This window comes from Hylobates moloch, unplaced genomic scaffold (assembly GCF_009828535.3).
Source record: "Hylobates moloch isolate HMO894 unplaced genomic scaffold, HMol_V3 SCAFFOLD_6, whole genome shotgun sequence".
Classification (NCBI taxonomy): domain Eukaryota; kingdom Metazoa; phylum Chordata; class Mammalia; order Primates; family Hylobatidae; genus Hylobates; species Hylobates moloch.
Window position 1 is genome coordinate 84297214 of NW_026652281.1, and position 21544 is coordinate 84318757.

Below are 21544 nucleotides of genomic sequence, written 5' to 3' on the forward strand. Positions count from 1 at the left end.
CCAATTTTATTTCACCCCTACCACCACCTACTACCCATCCCACCCACTCCTCCCTCTAGAGTATTTTAAGGCTAATCCATCATCTCTAAATACTTCAATGTGTTTTAAATACACATTTTACTTACTATACCAGAAGTTCTCTTTCTTCATAAGAACTATTTAATACCCTTTCTACTTTCCCAGTTTCCAGTTCTCACTAGTTAACCTTCCCTCCTACTTCAAAAAAGAAAATAATCCATAAAATGCAAATCTCTTCAACTATCTACAGTAATTTTGGAGAAGTAATTTCACTTCTGTTAAGCCTCATTTTCCATGTCTGTAAAACTAACCTGTGTAAGTTTCCTATCACTGCTGTAACAAATTAACATAAACTTAGTGGCTTAACACAACACAGATTTATTCTCTTACAGTTCTAGAGGTTGGAAGCCTGAACCGTGTTTCCCTGAACTAAAATCAAGTTGTCAGCAAGCCTACCTTCCTTTTTGGAGGCTTTGGGGAGAATCCATCCCCTTACCTCTTCCAGCTTCTTGAGGCTGCATATCTTCCTTGGCTCATGGCCCTTTCCTCCATACCCAAAGCTAGCAGTGTTGCATCTTCAAATCACTGGCACTAACCCATACTGCCTTCCTCTTTCTCCTATGGGGAGCTTTGTGATTACGTTAGCCCCACCTGGATATTGCAAGATACTCTACCCATCTTGAGATCTTTAATCACATCTGCCAAGTCCTTTTTGGCAGTATATTCAGCAGGCTCTGGAAATTAGGACATGGACATCTTTGGAGTACCATTATTCTGCCTATCACATTACCTTAAGGTTATTGTTAAAATTAGAGGAATTAATGTAGATAGACCATAGTAGGCCCTAATACACAATAAACACTCAAAAAGTTTAGCTGCTATTATTTGTCAGTGTTATTGTTTATACCCCTGCCTCTATAACATCCCTATATTGGTAGGGATAGTAAGTTCCAAATATTTTGAGAAATGTTGGTGTTCCGTTTGTGTTTCAGGTACGAGTAGAGGCTTTCAGGTACAAGTAGACTAGGCTTCTTGACTTTTTCTTACTGTGTAAATCTTTTTAAACATCACAAATTTATGAAATATGAATATGGTAAATATCAGTATTATTAGTGAGTGCTACCATAAATATCTGGGAATCAAGAGTATTTATATTCCTGTTTTCTGATTTTTTTTCCTTCAAATATCCAACTAATTTTTGAAATCTTTTATTCTCAGTATAAGGCATATTCTGACCTTTCACTATGTCAGTGGAGATAATGGTGTTTTTCTCTGTGACTTGGTAATTCTTTTCATCAAAGCCTAGTGACTTTTTCCACTTTGTGGATAATGAATCTAGAAGCAGCCAGATAAGTATATTTCCCCTTGGAGAACAGACGGTTTAAAAGTAGTCTTTGACTTCCCCATATACAAAAAGACTCTGTGCACATTCCTTTCAAAGAGCTCCATGGAGGCAGAAAACAGTATCTTTTTTTCTTGCCAGTATATCCTGGAATCTAACAGACGGGCTGGTGCTTAATAATTTGTCAGTTGGGCTGGGCGCGGTGGCTCACGCCTGTAATCCCAACACTTTGGGAGGCTGAGGCGGGCAGATCACAAGGAGATCAAGGAGATCACAGGAGATCAAGACCATCCTGGCTACAACGGTGAAACCCCGTCTCTACTAAAAATACAAAAAATTAGCCAGGCATGGCGTCAGGCGCCTGTAGTCCCAGCTACTTGGGAGGCTGAGGCAGGAGAATGGCGTGAACCCGGGAGGCGGAGCTTACAGTGAGCCGAGATCTGGCCACTGCACTCCAGCCTGGGCGACAGAGCGAGACTCCGTCTCAAAAATAATAATAATAATAACAATTTGTCAGTTGACCTCTGCAGCACTAAATATAATCCCTTCCTCCACAGCCATTCTCATTGCTTTTCCTCTTGACTGAAAATCAGTGCGCCAGCTGTGCTGTGGGTCACACCTGCCTCCTCTCCAGGAACCTTATGGGCCTTGTTCCACTGTTTATTTGGCCTGTGTATCTGGCCTCCACTTGTCTGCTGGTGTCTTTGCTTCAGCAGTTAAGGATGCCTGAGTCTCTTATCTGTACATATATACATATATACCTTCTGAAACCCACATCCCCTCCAGCTACTACCCATCTCTCTTTCCTCAGCCAAACTCCTTGAGTTGCCTGCATTTGGATCTCTGAAATTCCTCACCTCAGTATCCTTAACCCACTGTTACCGTCTAGCCTTTGAGCTTATGCCGCTGCAGCTGCATGTGATACTGCCAGCACTTACAGGAACACTCCCTTTTCTCAGCTGCCTTCCTGCTCTTTCTTCCCAGCTCTTCTCCTACCTCTCTGGCCATTCTTCCGGGTTTCTTTATGAACTTCTCTTCTGCCTATCTTTTAAATGTTGGTCATGTTCAGGTTCCATCCTAGGTTCCCTTCTCACTATATATACAATAGTCCCCCCGTATCCACAAAGACGCATTCCAAGATCCCCAGTGGATGCCTGCAACTTCGGATAGTACTGAACCCTATGCACCTTGTTTTTCCTACACGTACGTACCTATGATAAAGCTTAGTTCAGAAATTAGGCACAGTAAGAGATTAACAACAACAATAACTGATAATAAAATAGAACAGTTACAACAATATACTGTAATAAAAGTTATGTGAATATTTATCTCTCAAAATACATTATGGTATTGTACAATGAGTAACTGAAACCACAGGACACGAAACCGCACATGAGCGGCAACTACTCTAAACTCTTTAAGTGATCTCAACCACTTTCCTGAACATCAGACCTTTGTATCTAAGTCCCTTACAAGGAAGGACCCTGAAATGTAATGTTCCCCACCCCCCAAAACCCAGTCCTCTTCTCATGTTCCCTGGCTCACTTTTTCCTTTCCCTTGTCTCCCAAATCTACTAGATTATCATTCTTTCCCCACAACTGTCCCTTCTCTCTGTCCTATTACTTTATTTCAGGACTTTTTTTTTTTTTTTTTTGCCTGACTGCTGCAGTTATCTAAGCTATCCTTCAAAAACATACTACAACAGTGATCTTTCTAAAACACAAACCTTCAGTGGCTACCCTTTACCCTTGAGATATGATCTAAATCTAGCTTCCTGAGATAGAGCCCTGGTTTACCCCTTCAGCCTTATCTCTTGCAGTTTTTCCTCACGCCCTCCCACAACTCTATAATCAGATCTCTGAACCACTATGTTCTGTCACCTCCTGCTCCTGCACCTGCCTCTGTAACGAAGCCTTCTCTTCTTCACCTTCTCCTAGTTTGCTCTGTGTGACCTTCAGGTTGGCACTCAGACAATATTTCCTCTGAGAAAGCATTCCCTGGCTTTCCTTTGACATAGAATTGGATGCACTTTCTGTTGTTTCTTAGCACCCTATGCCTAGTCCTACTACTGTCACTTATTATAGTTTAAAGTGGGCGAGTATCTGTGTTAAGTCCCTTCAGGATTGTGTCTTATTGATTATTCGGTCTTTACTCCCCAGCACAGTGCCTGACACATAGTTACATAACAAATATTTGAGGTATGAATAAATGAGCTTTCTCTAGAATTTGGTTTGTTTTTTAATGGGCCGTCATTGATAAGTTTACCATCGCATCTCTCACCCCAATAGTATATTCACTGTTAAGTATGAAAACTTGAAAAATAAATTACAAGCTATTTACAAGAGAAATGCATTCTGGAAAAGCTCTGATGCAAAGGAAAAACATTCCCTATTAATGCTCACAGAAATACCCCCTAATGAAACACAATTGTTTCCATTGTTACAACAATTAATTTTTAATATATGCAACAGAACAAGGTGACTTTAACTTTTTAATCTTTTCAATCAGAAGGGGTCTCAGGCTTTTACCTGTTCTATTTAGGAACATTCTGACAAAGTACAGGCCAAGTACATTTATCTTTCCCAGCACTTTGGGAGGCTGAGGCAGAAGACTGAGCCCAGGAGTTCGAGACTTGTCTGACTAGCCTGGGCAACATAGTGAGATCCTGTCTCTACAGAATAAAAATGTTTTACATTAGCTACATGTGGTGGCAAACACCTGTAATCCCAGGTACTCAGGAGGCTGAGGTGGGAGGATCGCCTGAGCACAAGTCAAGGCTTTAGTGAGCTGTGATCGCGCCACTGGGCTCCAGCCTGGGCAACAGGGTGAGACCTTGTCTACGAAAAAAACCTTCTTGTCTTTATTTTGGTGAAGTGAATGATCTGACTTGGTACTGTTTTACCGTGCTTTAAAGTATAGCAGGCATTACTTCAACCACTATTTATTGATTATAACTGATTTATTTGACATTCCTTAAAATATTACTCACTCCTCAATTCTGTTTGCCGTTCTTTTGTCACACCTGACAGTGATAATATCATGCTTCCTGTACCAAAGATAGAAAAACGATGATATGGATATTTTCTGCATTTAATATGCCTTTTTACAGTCCTTTACTTACCTTAGTCAGAGGGAAAATACCTTGCAGTTTTCACAGGAAAATAACCAAAATTAAAGTAAATAATATTTTATTTAATGTCTTAAAGAAATGAGCAAGAAACAATATAAAAATTTCAATATTAAACTAAATTGGGCATTACAGCTAACGTTAATGAAGATAAAGACAAATGCCAGTGAGTGTTCACTTAAAAAATAAACAGGATTTTTAAAAATTACCCTTGAGAAAAGTTAAGTCCATTCTATAAGTCAGCTATTTTTCTAATATTTTAGAATCATGAATTTATATCATATAATACCTATTGATTATACCTAATACAATATCTTTTATATGTTTTTTCCATTTTTATTTCATCATCCAGAGCCAATGATCTGAAGTATTATTTGCACTCCATTGTAGGAGCCCAAGACCTTGAAACAAACCCTAGGCAATCAGATAATTGACATTGACATAGAAACCACCATTTGGCTTACTAAAAAAGTCTCTAAAGAAAACAGAGGTATTCCAACCCCAATTTTATAAGACAATAGGCACACAAGAAATCAGGTTAGTTAGAAAGAATCTATATGATACAACACCTTAACTGCATTACATCAATGTGACACATCCTAGAATGAGAAAAAGGGTGCCAATGATAGTCTTTTTTTACTGATAGTATGAAAAATTGAACCATCACTAATATGTCTAAATTTAACTTCCCTGAATTCTTTTGAACAAGCATCAGATGTGACATTTAAAAGGACGCCCTAATATAACCCAAGTATGTAAAAGGTATGAAAGATACAGCAATACTCCTTGTACCTTTATTGTATAGAAGAAACACAAAGTAAAAATTATTCCAGATCTCTTGGCATTTTTTGTGAGCATAACTATTTTTAGTATATTTGGTACTAAACATTCATATGGAGGTAAGTGGCACTATTTTAGAAGAAAAAAATGAAGTTTAATGCTATGACATATGGGATAAGAAACCAAAAGACCTATAGGCCCAGGTATCAGTTGTATCATTTCAGTTGGGAAAGGAAATTGGGAATTGAATTGTTCATTTTACAGATGGTGTAGAAGAGCAATTCTCAAACTTCTTGGTCTGTGGACCCCAAAGAGCTTTTCTTTATGTTAGATATATCTACTGACATTACTTTATTTGAAATTAAAACTGAAATAATTTTAAATGATACTGTTTTTAAAAGATAACCCATTATATTAACATAACCAATTTTATTCTTTTTAAAACTATATTTTCATATTAAAATATTAGGGAAAGAGAGGCATTGCTTTATGTTATTACAAATCCCTTTACTGCTTAGTGTAATAGAAGATAGCATATTCCCTTACCTCCTTTTACATTCAGATTTTTGTGGTATGTTGCCTTGGTTGAAATAGATGAAAAAAATTCAGCCTCACATAACTATGTAATAGATAAGGGAGTGTTTTAATAGAAACCATCATTCTCAGCAAACTATCACAAGGACAAAAAACCAAACACTGCATGTTCTCACTCATGGGTGGGAATTGAACAATGAGAACACATGGATACAGGAAGGGGAACATCACACACCAGGGACTGTTGTGAGGTGGGGGGGAGCGGGGAGGGATAGCATTAGGTGATACACCTAATGCTAAATGACGAGTTAATGGGTGCAGCACACCAACATGGCACATGTATACATAGGTAACAAACCTGCACATTGTGCACATGTACCCTAAAACTTAAAGTATAATAATAATAAAAAAAGAAAAATGAAAAAAAAAATCCTATTCAGATAATTGATATATGCCAAAAGTCATCAAATGACAGTTTCTTAACGTTGATTGCAATGTGGATTTTAAAACTTTATCAATGAGTTTTTCCTACTTTGTTATGGTACTCATTGGTATTTATTTATTAAAATGTTGTTTAGTTTCCGCATATTTCCTTCTGTTGTTGATTTCTAATTCTATTGCAATCAGAGAATATCATTTGTACAATTTCAATACTTTTATATCTACTAAAGCTTGTTTTATGGTCTAGCATACCATAAAACATAAAGCTTGTTTTGTGTTCTCCAGGTCCCTCCTGGAGAACATTCCATGTGTGTTTGAGAAGAATATGTACTCTGCTGGAGTTAGATGCAGTGTTCTCTACATGTCTGTTAGGTCTAGTTGGTTTACAGTGTTGTTCACATCTTCTTTTTTCCTGTTGATCTTCTATCTAGTTTTTCTATCCATTATTAAAACTGGTATACTGAAGTTTTCAACTATTATTGTTGAATTATCTGTTTCTCCCTCAAATTCTTTGGGGCTATGCTGGCTAGGTGCATATATGCTTATAATTGTTATGTCTTCTTGATGGATTGACCCTTTTGTCGTTATACAATGTCTTTTATTGTGTCTAGAAACAATTTGTGTTAAGTGTATTTGATCTGATATTAGCATAGCCATTGCAGTTCTCATTTGATTTCTTTTCCCATGATATACCTTTTACTTTCCATGCTTTTACTTTCAGCCTATCTGTTGTCTATGAATCTAATGTGTGTCTTCTGTAGGTGGCATATAGTTGGTTATATTGTTCTATCCATTTGGTTAATCTTTGCCTTTTTGGTAGGAGCATTTAACTCATTTATATTAAATGAAATTAGTGATAAGGCAGATTATGGCTGTCATTTTTTTGTTTTCTATATGTCATATTTTCTTGGTTCCTCAATTCCACCATTACTGCATCCTTTTATACTATGCATTTTCTAGGATATGATTTTAATTTTGTTGTTTCTTTCACTCTATTTTTATATTTTATTTTATTTATTTATTATTTATTTATTTATTTTGAGATGGGGTCTTATTCTGTTGCCCAGGCTGGAGTGCAGTGGCGTGACCTAGGCTCACTGCAACCTCCGCCTCCCGGGCTCACGCCATTCTCCTGCCTCAGACTCCCAAGTAGCTGGGACTACAGGCCTGCACCACCACACCCGGTTAATTTTTGTATTTTTGGTAGAGACCGCACCCGGCCTCACTCTATTTTTAAAAAGTTATTTTGGGCCGTGCACGGTGGCTCATGCCTATAATCCCAGCACTTTGGTTGGGAGGCCGAGGCAGGCAGATCACGAGGTCAGGAGTTGGAGACCAGCCTGGCCAATATGGTGAAATCCCATCTCTACCAAAAATACAAAAAAAATTAGCTGGGCATGGTCGCACGCACCTGTAGTCTCAGCTACTTGGGAGGCTAAGGCAGAAGACTTGCTTGAACCCAGGAGGCGGAGGTTGCAGTGAGCCCAGATTGCGCCACTGCACTCCAGCCTGGGTGACAAAACGAGACTCGGTCTCACAAAAAAAAAAAAAAAAAAAAAAAAAAAAGTTATTTTGTTAGTAGTTGCTCTCAGGATTACAATTAACATCGTAACTTAGAAACAATCTAGTTCATATTAATTCCAGCTTAATTTTAGTAGCTTATAAAAACTTTGCTCTAACATATCTCAGTTTATTCACTCCCCCTCAATTTGTACTATCATTGTCATACAAATTACATCTTCAAGCATTATGAGACCAACCAGATGGTTTTATAATTATTGTTTCAAACAACAGTCTTGTATATCAGGTAAGAGAAAAGAGCTACAAACAAAAATATATTTATACTATATTTACCTACAGTTCCTTTTTTTTTGTTTCCAACTTCATCTTCGCAGAATACTTAGTTACCTTTAACAGTACTCTTTATTTATTTGTGTGGATTCAAGTTATTGTCTAGTGTCTTTTCAGATCAGCCAGAATTCCCTTTAATATTTCCTACAAGTCAGGTGTGCTAATAACAAGTTCTTTCTGGTTTTATCTGGCAATATGTTAACTTCCCCCTCATTTTTGAAGGATATTTTGCTGGATTTTAGACTTCTTGGCCGACAGTCTTTTTCTTTCAACACTTTGAATTTATCATCCTATTGCCTTCTAGCCTCCTGGGTTTCTGATGAGAATTGAGCTGTTAATCCTTCTGAGGATACCTTGTCCGTGATGAATTGCTTGTCTCTTGCTGCTTTCAACATTCAATCTTTGGCTTTCAAAATGTTAACTATGATATGATAGGTAGGGTTTGACTGTGATGTATCTTGGTGTGGGTCTCTTTGAGTTTACCCTACTTGGCGTTCTTTGAGCTTTTTGGGTGTACAGGTTAATGTTGCATTAAATTTAGATAGTTTTAGCCATTATTGCTTCACATATTTCTACCTCTTTCCTCTCTTCTGTGACTCCCATTATTGTTGGTATTCTTAATGGTGCTCCATATGTCTCAGAGGCTCTGTTCATTTTTTTTATTCCCTTTTTTTCTGTCCTTCAGACTAGATAATATGAATTGACATATCTTCAATTTTGCTGATTATTTCTTTGCCAGTTTAAATCTCCTATTGAGCCTTGCTAGTTAATTTTTCATTTCAGTTACTATACTGTAGAATTTCAGTTTTGTTCTATTTTGTGATTTCTCTTTATTGATACTGTGGTGAGACACTGTTCTCATAATTGTCTTCAGTTATTTAGACATGATTTCCTTTCCTTTAATTCTTTGAAGAATCTTTTCTTTTTTGACAAGGTCTCATTCTGTTGCCCAGGCTACAGTGCAGTGGTGCAATCATGGCTCACTACAGCCTCAACCTCCCAGGCTCAAGCAATCCTCCAACCTCAGCCTCCTGAGTAGCTGGGACCACAGGCACTTGCCACCACGCTCAGCTAATTTTTTTAACTTTTCATGGAGACAAGGCCTCCCCATATTGCCCAGACTGGTGAACACGTTTATTATAGCAGATTTAAAGTCTTTGCCTAGTAAATCTAACATCTGTGCTTCCTTGAAGGCAGTTTATTTTGACTGTTTTTTTTCCTCAATTTATGAGCCATACTGTTTCTTTGCATGTCATAATTTTTTCTGTTGAAAACTGGACATTTTTAACTATATGTCAACTCCAGAAATCTTCCCAGATTTCTCCCATTGCCTGGGTTTGTGGTTTTTGCTCTTATTGCTGTTTGTTCAGTAACTTTCCCAGACTAATACTGTAAAGTCTTCATTCTTTGTTGTGTGTGGCCACTGCAGTTGCCACTCAGCTTAATGGCCAGCTGTGATGGCCAGAGATTTCCTTAAATGAGAGGTTAGGCCCTTCTCCAGTCTTTCTGGGCATGAACATAGTGCTGCATATGTTCATGGACTTCTAGATTCCCAGAAATAAGTCAGAGCTTTTCAGAGTCCCCTATGAATATCTCATTTCCATTTTTCCTTTTAAGATTTGGTCAACCTCTGATTAACCCCAGCTGAAAATCACTGCCTCAGGCAGCTGCAATGTTAAATAATTGCTGATGATTATTTTCAAGAAACTTTACAGTGATGGAGCTTGTTCACACAGAGCAAGCTCTCAGTCCATTAAAAAAAGACAAACCCTGAGAATAGAGCTTTTCAGGGAGCTTCTGGAAAGGTCATATAGTGACATTTCTCTGGGAATGGATCTTTGGGGAGCTCTAAACCTGTTCTGTCCCCTCCAGTACCTGGTAGGCTCTTCATTTTCATAGCTACCCTAGTTGCAAAGCTGTTGGTTTTCAAGGCTACTTCAGAGCTGGGGAGAGAGACATGGAAATACAGCAATTTAAAACACAACAGAGGTAATTATTCTTACCAAAATTCAGCTATTTTTCTGAAATGAATGCTCCTTGGATTCTTGCAAAGTTCTGAAAAAGTTGATTTCAACAACTTTCTGCCAGTATTCTCATTGCTTTTATTGAGGAGCAGATTTTTTTGAGGTCCTTACCATTCCAGAAGTGATTCTACACTACTCTGTTACACTAAAATATATTGGTCTACCTTGCACTTTAGATGGATCTTTTACCCATGAATGGTTTTGTACTATCATGCATTGGTAATTTTGGAAATTTTGGTTTACTGAGTTATGCAGATCTTCCTCATGTTAACACATTTTATTGTATGATATTTTTAAATAACATTTGTTAATATTACCACTGATTGCCTCAGAACAGTTTCTTAAGTATTGGGAAGATATCAGGCTCACAGTGGCAGATACAAGTTTTTCAAAATTACAATATTCACTTAGAAGCTCAAATTTTATCATTAGCGACAAATACTGTCATTTGTTTTTCTGAAAGTGACAGACTCACTTTGTCCATTTTCAAGAAAATGTTAGCTAAATATCCAAGTCGGAATATCCGTTGTTTGGTGCCACTGCTAATTACCCACGTCTTTGCTTTTGCTCTGTTAGTACAAATGTTAACACAGTGTAAAACGCAAATGATGTCTTAGTATCATTATGAAAATAGTTTTTACCTAATGTGACCTTCTGAAGGTAATTTGGGACCCCCAGGACTTTCTTGTAACACGCTTTGAGAACCACTGTGTAGAGGAACTGGATCAGGATTTCTAGCCCTTGTCTTCAAATAACAGAATGACTCGCCCATGATGATAGGTGAGCTTCAGCTTTAGGACTCGTATCAGACACATGCTGACCTGATTTTTTAACTGAATACAGGTAGGAAATAAAACAATGCTTTTCCTTGCCCATCTGCAAAATAAGAATGTAGAGACAACATTTTGCTAATTCTCTCATGAAAGTAGTGTGTAGTATAAAGCGTAATATTCATCTTTCCACATAAAAATGTTTCTTAAGTTTATTTGCATTATTTCTGTGATTTCTTCATGAATCATTTAATCAATTAATAATGACTTATGAGTAATTCCATCCTTATAGCAACCTGTTTTCTCATAGCCATTGGAAGCATATGGACTTCTAAAGATCTTAAAATATCAGTCAGGCAATTGTGATGTTGATGAAATCATATTACTTCTCATCATCCTGGAGAAAAATCATTTTTAAAGCATCAGTAGCCTATCTAAATGTCATTATTAACTTTTCTGTACTTTTCTGGGAAGATCAGTAGAATTTTGATGCTGTGAAAAATATTCAAAAGAATGTAAAGCATTTCTTAAACATTTTGTCATCTTAGGATGTCCACTACAATCCTCGGTTTCTTTATCTTCTATTTAATTAGCCTTGGTTTCTAAAGAGAAGGAGTATATCATTTTATTCAAGGTTTGAGGAATGTTCCAGAAATAGCAAACAAGTTAGAGATAGACCTCACCATTGTAACTCAGGCACTGTCAATCCATCAGAATTTTCTTAAATGAAAAATAATGTATTCTCTAAATGTGCAGCAGTTTAAATGTGGTGGAACTAATCATCAGTATTTTTTATTCTATCGTAATTATTGTGGATGGATTTTGTTTATGTTGATATTTTAGTGGGAAAATGTAAACCATGTCCAATCCCTCCCTGAAGGGAAAAAGCAATGCTATATTCAACAGAATATTTGATCTTAGAAATACCCAGTTAAAATAACAAACTAAATAAATGCAACTATTAAATCATTTAAAGTCTTAAGAATTTTCTACTAATCAGGTTTTCTTTTTGTTTATTATTTTTTAACACTAAGATCCTAGGAAACAACAGGTTTTCTTTTGATGTGCTGTTTATGGAAGGGGTCTCTAGGTAACTGTCATCTGTGTAAGAATTTTTTGCTTTGAAAGAGATTTGCCTGAAACTTCCAATAATTCACTTATTTTCCAAGCCTTAACTATTTTTTTTTTCTATTGCAGCCCTTTGGAGTGAATCAGCCTGGACCTTATATCATGTATACAACTGTAGATGCAAATGGGTATCTGAAAAATGGATCAGGTAAGACCAGATACAATGTCCATAATGTATAAAACTTCTTCAGTCAATATATTGGCAAGGTAAACTGGTGGAAAAAAATTATGTTTTCACACTCCTTAATAACATCTTCACTTTTATTATACTTAGTCTTTCCATAGACTTACTTTGGTAGATTATAAAAGGTTCTTATACAAAAAATGTTCACTTTCAATTCTTCGTATATCCCTATTATGATGGAGCCAACTCATTATCCTCCTTACTTTTTAGTTGAAGTAGCAGAGAGATTGGGTGAAATTACTTGTGTTAACTTGGTCAGAAAGTGAAGTGCAAATTAGTTAATTAAGTTCATCTTAGAAGACATATAAATTAAGAATCCAATTAATACTATAATATAAACTACTCCTAGTTTTTTTATATGTAGAATAGAAGCTGTAATATATAGAGAGGGTTTTTTGATATATTATTATAAAGAAAAAATCTGGTTATACATTTAAATAAATAATAAAGGAAAATGCAATTAAGACAAAAAAAGAAATAACATTGAGCAAAGGATGTCTGCTTTTAACAGATGGCTGACTGAGGTTAGATCCAAATTACAGTAAATACAACTGTGATAATTTCAGTTATCTAAATAAGAAAAGGAATCTGAATATGCCTCTTTTAAGATGCCTAGAGTTTTAACCATGAAGAAGTATAAGCGGAGTTGCTGTCACTCCTCTATTTTTTTGGCCAAAAAAAAAGGAAGAACTCATTATATGGACATTGCCATGTTATGTAATGGCCTTACTGAATCAAATATACCCCAGAGTGAGTTTACTTTTTTAGCTAATTGCACACATTTAAGAGTCTCAGTTGTACTGCTTGCTTCAGCACAGAAACATTCCATATAACAAAATTTTTTTAAAAATTCAAGGAGAAATTGACAAACACAATTATACTTTATTTATTTATTTATTTGAGACAGAGTCTCACTCTGTTGCCCAGGCTGGACTGCAGTGGCGTAATCTTGGCTCACTGCAAGCTCCGCCTCCCAGGTTCCCAACATTCTCCTGCCTCAGCCTCCCGAGCAGCTGGGACCACAGGCACCTGCCACTACACCCGGCTAATTTTTTATATTTTTAGTAGAGACAGGGTTTCACCTGTGTTAGCCAGGATAATCTTGATCTCCTGACCTTGTGATCAGTCCTCCTCAGCCTCCCAAAGTGCTGGGATTACAGGTGTGAGCCACTGCACCTGGCCACAATTATACTTTAATATACCACTGTCAGTCACAGCAGTTCAAGATAAATAAGGATATAGATAATTTGAACAAATTACTTCTTTATGTTTTTAATTCATGTGCATATTAAACCTTTACAAAAAAGGCTCTGGGACCAGCTGGTTTTATCAGTTAATTCTTTTAGACTTTGAAGATGCAGATGATTTCAGTGCTAGGTAAGATGTTCCAGAATACAGGATGACAAGATGAACCTGCATTTCATTATTGCATTTCATGAACCTAGTATAACTCGGGCAGAGCCAGCATACTCAAAACCAAAAACTAAGTTCACTGGTGGGATATCAATGAAAATCCTATCTAAAACCTAACAACTTAAATTTGTCTGTATTTTTAAAGAATTGCTTACTTAACATAATCAAGTGGATGATTATCTAAGGAATGCACTGATGGTTTAAAATGGGAAAATCTCTTAATTGTTATAGCAGTGCATCAGTTTTTAAAATACTTCTTTTTTTTCATATAATGATACATTGTGTACATCTCTCCATGTCTGTTCATACAGATAATCATGATTTCTTTGGGGCTATTTTGTATAGATACAATAGCTCTCTAGCCAATCCTCTATTTTTTGTTTTACTATAATACAACAATACAACAGTAAACATCTATTTGCATATAATTTTGTGCAGTTAAATGAATAATCCAGGCCAGGTGCTCATGCCTGTAATCCCACCACTTTGGGACACCAAGGCGGGTGGTTCACTTGAGGTCAGGAGTTCAAGACCAGCCTGACCAACATGACAAAGCCCCATTCCACTAAAAATACAAAAGCTGTGCATGGTGGCGGTCGCCTGTAATTCCAGCTACTCAGGAGGCTGAGGCATGGGAACTGCTTGGGCCTGGGAGGTAGAGGTTGCAGTGAGCCAAGATCACACCACTGCACTCCAACCTTGGTGAAGGAGTAAGACTGTCTCGAAAAAAATAAATAAATAAATAATAAAATAATTCTCACTTCATAGAAAAAAGTTAATAAAAAATTAACATTTATCTTGAGGAACACAATTTCAAGAGATTCACTTTCCACTTTGTACATTTCTATAACTGTGACTAGTTTTCAGTTCTTTTTCATTGTTTAAAAAAGATGCGCTGGGTGCAGTGGCCCATGCCTGTAATCCCAGCACTTTCGGAGGCCAAGGTGGGCGGATCACCTGAGATCAGGAGTTTGAGACCAGCCTGGCCAAAATGTTGAAACCCCATCTCTACTGAAAATACACAAAAAAAAAATTAGCCGGGTGTGGTGGCACATGCCTGTAGTCCTAGCTACTTCGGGAGGCTGGGGCAGGAGACTCATTGAACCCGGAGGCAGAGGTTGCAATGAGCTGAGGGCATTGCACTCCAGCTGGGTGACAAGAGCAAAACTCCATCTCAAAAAAAAAAAAAAAAAATGTGATTGTTGATTAAGTCAACAAAATTTTCACCAAACTTATGCTGCAAACTAGACATTGGCACCTAGTATTGAACTCCATTCAGTAATATTCACTACCCATTACTATTTTTTAAGTGAATGGAACAATATTTACTTAGCATGATTTTTAAAAATCTACCCCAAAACTGTAGTGGAACATTAGATTTATTCTTATTATATCTAATATTTACCTGTCTCTAGATTGGAGTAGAAAACTGGGAGGGAATTTGTAGACATAAAAGGAAATGAAAAAATATCTAAGGTAAAAATAAATGTAGTTGAGTGCATAAATCAAATGAATGCATAAATTTTCATGGCAGAACACCGTAAACAAAAATAAAAAGCCCTCACAAACTTGAAAAAATCTGTCTATAAATAGAGATATAATAAATTATCCCATTTTATAATATTCTCCAGCCTACAAAATATTTTAAGATAACTTTTGATGTTTATAATAGTTGGAGGAAGACATATCTGCATGTAAAATCCAAATTTTATGTGTGTTATTTTAAGTGTGTCTGTGTGTAGGAAAAATATCTAAACAAAATGACACATAAAATGTTACCACAATTATCTCTTGGTCATGGGAATGCAAATTGTATGTGTGTGATTTTTAAGTATGTCTGTGTGTAGGACAAATATATAAACAAAATAACGTATGTTACTATGATTATCTCTTGGTTTTTGGATTTTACATATTTCTTTGTATTTTTGTTTACTAAATATATATTGCTTTTTAATTTAAGAAAAAGCTTTTAAAATATTTCAAACATATACTGTATTTCATGCATAAAAATGTATTCTAAGCAAGGAAGTAGCACTTAATTTAATTGACTGAGGGAGTGCCATCATGAAAACCTGCCCCAAATTTTAAAGGATGAAAATTCCCAGTTTAAATGTTAAGCATGTTGAACTCCAAAGAAACATTACTTGGTTAAACCGTACCTTCCATCCCATCCTACCCCATCAGCAGAGAATGTTCCACTGTAGGAAGAGGATGACTACATTTATGTATTTCGGAAACTACAACCTTGGTTTTCTCCTAGAGCAGCTGAGAGTCACTCACTACCCATTAGCGGGTCATAAAATTAATGTAGTAGCTTTTAGAGTATTTTACTTAATAGAATAAAAGAGAACAGTAGAAAACAATCTATTGATCAGAGTACGTCCCAGATAGTAAAGTATTGTTTCATGAAATTTTTATTTAGTTGTGTGTGTGTGTGTGTGTGTGTGTGTGTGTGTGTGTGTGTGTGTGTGTGTTTTCACACTGGGTAATAACATAGGATGTAGTTTTTATTGTGGGCTGTGATCAGAAAAGTTTGAAAACCACTGCCAGAGAGAGACAACAACAACAACATAAATTAATATTATTCAGTAAAGGCCTGGCCCAACTATCCTATTGCTTACAGATAGATTATCATTCTTACCCATTACTCTGCAGTCTTACTCCATTTCCTAGCAAAGCCTGAATGGCCAAACATTATTAGAGCGTTACATTACAGAGGAGTCATTAATTTTCTAAATAATAGTTCCTGTAACAGATTTAAAAAATAAAAATAAAGTACATTTATTATGAACTTTTTAGGAGCTTAAACTCCTCTGGTTTTGAATCTAGGATTTTGTTTACTACTCTTATAAATTAGCCAGGGATCTGCAATGGGCATCCAAATTGCCTAAACAACATTTGATAAGAACTTAGTAGAATGGAGTACGTTGGCAAAATTTTGTAGACTAGTGAGTTGTTGGTCATTTATGAATAATAACATTATTAGATCAAGAATTGCTTTTCTACCCCATAAATTACTTATTTGGTCCTACTGTTTAAATCCAGAACAAAATCATTTTCGTTTTTCCTCTGTGGTTACTATTTGTTAATATATCTGAGAAAAACATAAGTAACCTTTGCCTTCTGTGTACCCTTAGTCTACGCAAGAAGTGATGTTAAACAATCACATGCTGTGATGTAGGGGAAAAAAATGTCTTCTACGACACACACTCATTCAACACAGAACACATCTGTGACCAGATGTGTAGGGTTTTACCCCACATCAACCTGTTCTCCAACACAAGCTAGGTATCTCATAATTTGATTCAATTCTGACACTATCTGGAGACTGACTCATATCCCACAGTTAAGGTCCCAGTCTCACAAGATTTTCCCCACTTTGGATGCCAATCACAAGTCCAGGCATCCAGTATTTCTGATGGAGAGTCTATAAATTGGCGTTTCCCATGACTCACTCCTTCATCAAGTTCAGTCATTTGCTGGAATGGCTCACAGAACTCAGGGAAACACTTACTTACATGTACTGGCTTATTATAAAAGATATTATGAAGGATACAGATCAACAGCCACATGAAGAAATACATAAGGCAAGGTTCAGAAGGGTCCTGAGCACAAGTCTTGTGGAACTTGGGGTGCATCACACTCCCAGCCCATGGATGTATTCAGTAACCCAGAAGCTCTCCAAATCCTATCCTTTTGGGATTTATAGAAGCGTCATTGTGGAGGCATTATTGATTAAATTACTGGCCATTAGTAATCAGCTCAACCTTCAGCTCCTCTCCCCTCCCGTGACATAGCAATTCTAATTGCATCAAAAAACAGAGCTGCAAAATGTATGAAGCCAAAATTGAACTGAAAGGCAAATAGACAAATCTACATTTATAGTTGGAGACCTCAATATCTCTCTCTCAAGATTTGGCAAACAGTTGGAAAATCAGCAAGGATACAGAACTCAGCAGTATCATCAACCAACAGGATCTAGTAGACATTTATAGGATAATCTGCCCAACAACAGCAATACATTCTTTTCAAATGCCCATGGAACATATACTAAAATAGACTGAGTTCTGGGCAATTAAAAAATTTTTAATTTAAAAACCTCAAAAAATTTAAACAAGTGAAACCATAGAGAGTATTCTCCAACCACAGTGAAATTAAAATAGAAAGCAACAACAGAAATATAGTAAAATCTGTAAACACTTGAAACTTAAACATCATATTTCTAAATAATCCGGAGGTCAAAGAGAAATTTTCAAGGGAAATTTTCAAAATACATTGAGCTGAATGAAAAGAAAAATACAACATATCAAAAACTTGGGGACACAGCCAAAGCAGTGCTGAGAGGAAAATTATAACAATGCATGTGTATAATAGAAAAGAGTAAGTCTCAAATTAATAACGTAAGCACCCACCTCAACAACCTATGAATAGAAAAGCAAACCTAAAGTAAACAAGAGGAAGGAAATAAATAAGAGCAGAAGTTATTGAAATTTAAAACAGAAAAACAAAAGATAAAATCAGTTAAACAGGAAATAAATAAAATTGACAAATCTGTACCAGGACTGACAAAAAAAAAAAGGAGAGAGGAGACATAAATTGCCAGTGTCAGGAATGAATGAGATGACTCACTGTGGACCCTGAAGATATCAAAAGGATAATAAGGGAATAATATGCACATACATTGGACATCTTAGAAGAAATGGACAAACTGCTTGAAAAACACAAATTATCACAAATTATCCAATATAAAATATATCATTTGAATAATCTTAAAATTACTAAGGAAATTGGGTTCATAATTTTAAAACTTGCGAAAAAGAAATAGGTAGACCCAAGTGGTAAGAATTATACCACACATTTAAAATACAGTTAACTGGTAGAGTGCGATGGCTCATGCCTGTAATCCCAGCACTTTGGGAGGCCAAGGCAAAAGGATCACTTGAGTTCAGGAGTTCGAGACCAACCCAGGCAACATAGTGAGCTCCTGTGTCTACAAAAATTTTTTTTTAAATAAGCCAGATGTAGTGGCATGTGCCCATAGTCCCAGCGATTCAGGAGGCTGAAGTGGGAGGATCACTTGAGCCCTGGAGGTTGAGGTTACAGTGAGCCACGATTGCACCACTGCACTCTAACCTGGGTGACACAGCAAGACCCCGTCTCAAAAAAATAAAATAAAATAGAGTTAACTTCAAATTCTGTACAATCTCTTTCAGAAAAAAAAAAATAGGACAGCTCCCTCAACAAAAAATTATCCATCCCAAAATGTCAACAGTGCTGACTTGAGAAATCCTGATATAGACTATAAAACTTTATAAACTTATGAATATTCAGCTATGATTCCAAACTTCTATGGATATTTGGAAATCCTTCCCACCTTCCTATGTAAATAGTAATATTATTTGCCAGGCATCATATGGCACTGTAAACAGACAGATGAATTAGGAAAAGATTTGGAGAGGCAGGAGAGGTGCATCTGATGGTCCTGGGACTTGTCTTTTGATAGTTTAGCAAAGTGCTGGCTCAGCACATGAGTTTAGAGAATACAACAGCCTAATAATTGAAGCTTAGTTCCTGACACTCCTCCTTTCTAACAAAGACAGTTTTCTCAACCAGGAAGCTCTCATGTCTTCTAGATATTCCCAGTCTTCTTCCAATGTCCATATAAAATTTAAAATGCCACAAAGACTGGGGCACTTGAGTATTTTCCATGGTGCATCCTGCTGCAGTTGATGCGTGCACCTTAATAATACAGGATGGTGAGGGGAAAGGGACCCAGGCATTCAGCTACTGCTCTGCCTGTCAGTGGTTCATTAAACCTTATTTTACTTTTATTACCACCTCGTACAAATGATGTGTGTATGCATACCTCCTTAGCATAACAGTCAGACAAGAAATAGTTAAAAGAGCTATAATAGAAATATAAACAAATGTTTTAAAAACCAAAAGCTAACAAAATACGAAAGCATTTCTATTAGCTGAAATGCTGAATTTATTATCTTTAGAAGCAGTTTAGGAAGAAAAGAGAATATGATGTGTATCTTAGAAATAATCTAAGCTGGGGTGGAGCCAAGATGGCCGAATAGGAACAGCTCCAGTCTCCAGCTCCCAGCCCCAGCGACACAGAAGACGGATGATTTCTGCATTTCTGCTTGAGGTACCGGATTCATCTCACTAGGGAGTGCCTAACAGTGGGTGCAGGACAGTCGGTGAAGCGCACTGTGCGCGAGCCGAAGCAGGGCGAGGCATTACCTCACTCGGGAAGCGCAAGGGGTCAGGGAGTTCCCTTTCCTAGTCAAAGAAAGGGGAAACAGACGGCACCTGGAATATCGGGTCAGTCCCACCCCAATACTGCGCTTTTCCAACGGGCCTGGAAAACGGCACACTAGGAGATTGTGTCCCGCACCTGGCTCGGAGGGTCCTGTGCCCACGGAGTCTCGCTGATTGCTAGCACAGCAGTCTGAGATCAAGCAGCAAGGCGGCAGCGAGGCTGGGGGAGGGGCGCCCGCCATTGCCCAGGCTTGCTTAGGTAAACAAAGCAGCCAGGAAGCTCGAACTGGGTGGAGCCCACCACAGCTCAAGGAGGCCTGCCTGCCTCTATAGGCTCCACCTCTGGGGGCAGGGCACAGACAAACAAAAACTCAGCAAGAACCTCCACAGACTTAAAGGTCCCTGTCTGACTGACAGCTTTGAAGAGAGTAGTGGTTCTCCCAGCACGCAGCTGGAGATCTGAGAACGGACAGACTGCCTCCTAAAGTGGGTCCCTCACCCCTGAGCAGCCTAACTGGGAGGCACCCCCCCAGTAGGGACAGACTGACACCTCATTCAACCGGGTACTCCTCTGAGACAAAACTTTCAGACGAACTATCAGACAGCTGAATTTGTGGTCTCACGAAAATCCGCTGTTCTGCAGCCACCGCTGCTGACACCCAGCCAAACAGGGTCTGGAGAGGACCTCTAGTAAACTCCAACAGACCTGCAGCTGAGGGTCCTGTCTGGTAGAAGGAAAACTAACAAACAGAAAGGACATCCACACCAAAAACCCATCTGTACATCTCCATCATCAAAGACCAAAAGTAGACAAAACCACAAAGATGGGGAAAAAACAGAACAAAAAAACTGGAAACTCTAAAAAACAGAACACCTCTCCTCCTCCAAAGGAACGCAGTTCCTCACCAGCAACGGAACAAAGCTGGATGGAGGATGACTTTGATGAGTTGAGAGAAGAAGGCTTCAGACGATCAAACTACTCTGAGCTACGAGAGGAAATTCAAAACAATAGCAAAGAAGTTAAAAACTTTGAAAAAATATTAGAAGAATGGATACTAGAATAACCAATGGAGAGAAGGGCTTAAAGGAGCTGATGGAGCTGAAAGCCAAGTTTCGAGAACTACGCGAAGATTGCAGAAGCCTCAGTAGCAGATGCGATCAACTGGAAGAAAGGGTATCGCTGATGGAAGATGAAATGAATGAAATGAAGAGAGAAGGGAAGTTTAGAGAAAAAAGAATAAAAAGAAATGAACAAAGCCTCCGAGAAATTTGGGACTATGTGACAAGACCAAACCTACGTCTGATTGGTGTACCTGAAAATGATGGGGAGAATGGAACCAAGTTGGAAAACACTCTGCAAGATATTATCCAGGAGAACTTCCCCAATCTAGCAAGGCAGGCCAGCATTCAGATTCAGGAAATACAGAGAACGCCACAAAGATACTCCTCGAGAAGGGCAACTCCAAGACACATAATTGTCAGATTCACCAAAGTTGAAATGAAGGAAAAAATGTTAAGGGCAGCCAGAGAGAAAGGTCGGGTTAGCCACAAAGGGAAGCCCATCAGACTAACAGCTGATCTCTCAGCAGAAACTCTACAAGCCAGAAGAGAGTGGGGGCCGATATTCAACATTCTTAAAGAAAAGAATTTTCAACCCAGAATTT

At 37.6% G+C, this 21544-nt stretch overlaps 1 protein-coding gene across 1 annotated transcript in view; it reads left to right on the forward strand.

Annotated features, from left to right (window-relative positions):
• ITFG1 (integrin alpha FG-GAP repeat containing 1) overlaps positions 1 to 21544 on the forward strand; it is a 308702-nt gene that overhangs the window by 240659 nt on the left and 46499 nt on the right. Inside the window, exon 14 of the mRNA XM_032157265.2 lies at positions 12086 to 12164. Within this exon, the coding sequence (XP_032013156.1) occupies positions 12086 to 12164 (79 nt within the window). The remainder of the gene's footprint in view (positions 1 to 12085; positions 12165 to 21544) is intronic.